At 28.7% G+C, this 2,394-nt stretch overlaps 1 protein-coding gene across 1 annotated transcript; it reads left to right on the top strand.

Annotated features, from left to right (window-relative positions):
- Nucleotides 1–350: 350 nt before the first annotated feature.
- On the top strand, nt 351–2,148 carry LOAG_08324 (hypothetical protein; the record flags this gene model as incomplete). The annotated part of the gene is made up of 4 exons (XM_003143856.1): nt 351–448; nt 762–945; nt 1,630–1,853; nt 2,130–2,148. 4 exons carry the CDS (start codon nt 351–353, stop codon nt 2,146–2,148), a joined length of 525 nt encoding a protein of 174 aa, XP_003143904.1.
- Nucleotides 2,149–2,394: the final 246 nt, after the last annotated feature.

The raw sequence follows: 2,394 nt of genomic DNA, 5'->3' as shown, positions 1-2,394 counted from the left end.
TGAGGTTAAAAGTCACGGTGATTGGAGAAGTGGTCGAAAGGTGATCTTATCATTTTGATTGATCCCTCATAGTAGTACTGCTGGGCCATTCTTGCTCCAACAATCAATAACAATTTCGATAATTTTAGACATCTACCAGTTAAAACGAACCACACCCATTGATCCCTTTTTCTGCCTTCGTAAACTTTTGTCCAAATATTACGACTCCACCCTTTACTTGGACATAGTAGTTGTGGTGACCACAACTACCGGTAATATTTCTACCTCGCTTGATTATTCCTCCTTAACCAAACCTATACCAAGCTCATTAACACCAAAAGAAGGGTTATTGTTCATCCTAACAATAAACAATGGCGCATCTGATATCGGCTTTATTTGTTTTCATCTCAGTTATTGTGGTTTCATTACGCGGCAATCCAAAGTATCAAAGGTTTTTCGTCAATACCAAGTTAGTGCTAATTATTCGCCCTGAAATTTTAAAATTAAAATTTTATCAAAATAAAAATTTTACACTTATGAAAAAACTACATTCTATGAAAAAAAACTTCATGAATTATTTCAAAATAACACATTTAAAAGGGTTACATTTTCACATAAAAACATATAACAAACAAATTTTTTTAAATGTATTTTAAGTTCTTTAAATTTTGAAAAGAAATATTTGAGTACCTATATTAAATAAAAATAATCCAAATTCTTCTTCCTACAGATTGTTTTTTTTTTAAATTATCTAATTTTTGTTAAATACAAAAAATCTACAGAGCAATAAATTTTGTGGATGCAACAAAGCGCGGCTTCCGAATTGTATTACTGGATTCATTTTTGGATTCCTATCTTGCACCAATTCAAATTCCAACAATTTTTATAACTGCAATACCACTAAAAGCTGATGAATCTGCTGCTATTAAAATATTCTATCCGGACAATATTCGGAGTGATAAACAGGTAAATTTATCAAACTGACTATTCATTTGATAAAGTTTAAAACTTTCTTAAAATTTGTTACTTACCATTTTTTTCTGTGTGCGTAAATCGAAATATTAGGAAGGGAAAAGAAGGGTTCTTTTATCATATAGCGGTATGATCCTTTCAACTATTTCATTATACAGTTCCGGAAATTAAAGTCCATTTTGCCGCGCCTATAATTATCATAATGGGTACAAGCAAGTTACGGATCTCTTCTGATAATTATATGGTAAGATAGAATGGCGTTAATATAATATCTATCACCTGATCGTTGTCATAAAGGTTATGTGAGCAATAAATAGTTGTTGATTTTATGGATGGTGCGAAAAACAAAAATTTTGTCAATTTCATAAATTTCAATAATGGCAGTTGAATTTTTAGTAACTAAACATCAACAATATAATATTCGTCACCTGTATTATCACTTATATCATTTCTATTTATTAGATGATAACCTTGAACTTATTAGCTATTAAGTGTCGACAAATAGCTTACTGTGATAAATTTAAGATTTATTTTAGTTAAAGAAAGATAGAAAAAGTTAATTTTTCCGGATACTGAGTAGTTGTCTGTTCAGAGAACCTCTGGATGTTTTTACATAATTTTAATTTTGAAACTTTTGGAAAATTTATTGTCTTCCAAAAAAAAAAAAACACATTTCAGGTAAGTATATCGGATTTAAGAGAACGACAATGGTACTATATTTGTGTTGAGTGGGAAAATTTCAACAGACACAACGAATCTACAGGTACTGATTGTCGCATATTGCGTACGTTAGATCGATTTGGGAAAAGTGCTGAAACGAGTGTCACTGATGTAGATATCATTGATATTTCGTCAACAACAATGCAATTTCGAATACGATCAATCGTTGAATTTCCAATTAGGTATGCAATTGTTAATTTTCATTCTCTAATTTGTACAATTTTTCGATCGATTTTTTAAAGAAATTTATTATCGCCAAAAAAGAAAAAAACTTCAGATGAGTATATTTAAGACTTCAGGTAAATATATTTGAGAGAAACTTTTCAATCGATTAATTCTATAAAGTAAGAAATCTCAACTAAATTATTTTGGAAATATTTCAAAAATTTATGAAAAAGTACTTTAAAAAAGAATTAATTCCTCAATGATATTTATAAAAGTAATATTTACTTTTTCAGGATTATTGCATTTAAATAATAAATATTGAATATTTTAATGAGTATATCGTAATCTTTGTGAAATTTCTCTTTTCATTCTCCATTTCATCATCTTAGGCAGAAGCAATTGTATTTATAAATGTCACAAATTACTTGTCACATTCAACTTCATGACATTCACTAACAATTACGCCTATTATTTGTTTTAAAAAAAAAAAGTAGTAATGCTTCTCAAGGAAGAGAAGGAATAACGAAAAAAAATTCTTGAATCATAAATAAAACACAT

This window comes from Loa loa, assembly GCF_000183805.2.
Source record: "Loa loa unplaced genomic scaffold supercont3.153, whole genome shotgun sequence".
Taxonomy (NCBI): Eukaryota; Metazoa; Nematoda; class Chromadorea; order Rhabditida; family Onchocercidae; genus Loa; species Loa loa.
Note: the sequence above shows the minus strand (reverse complement) of the source record. Positions and strands in the feature narration are given on the sequence as shown.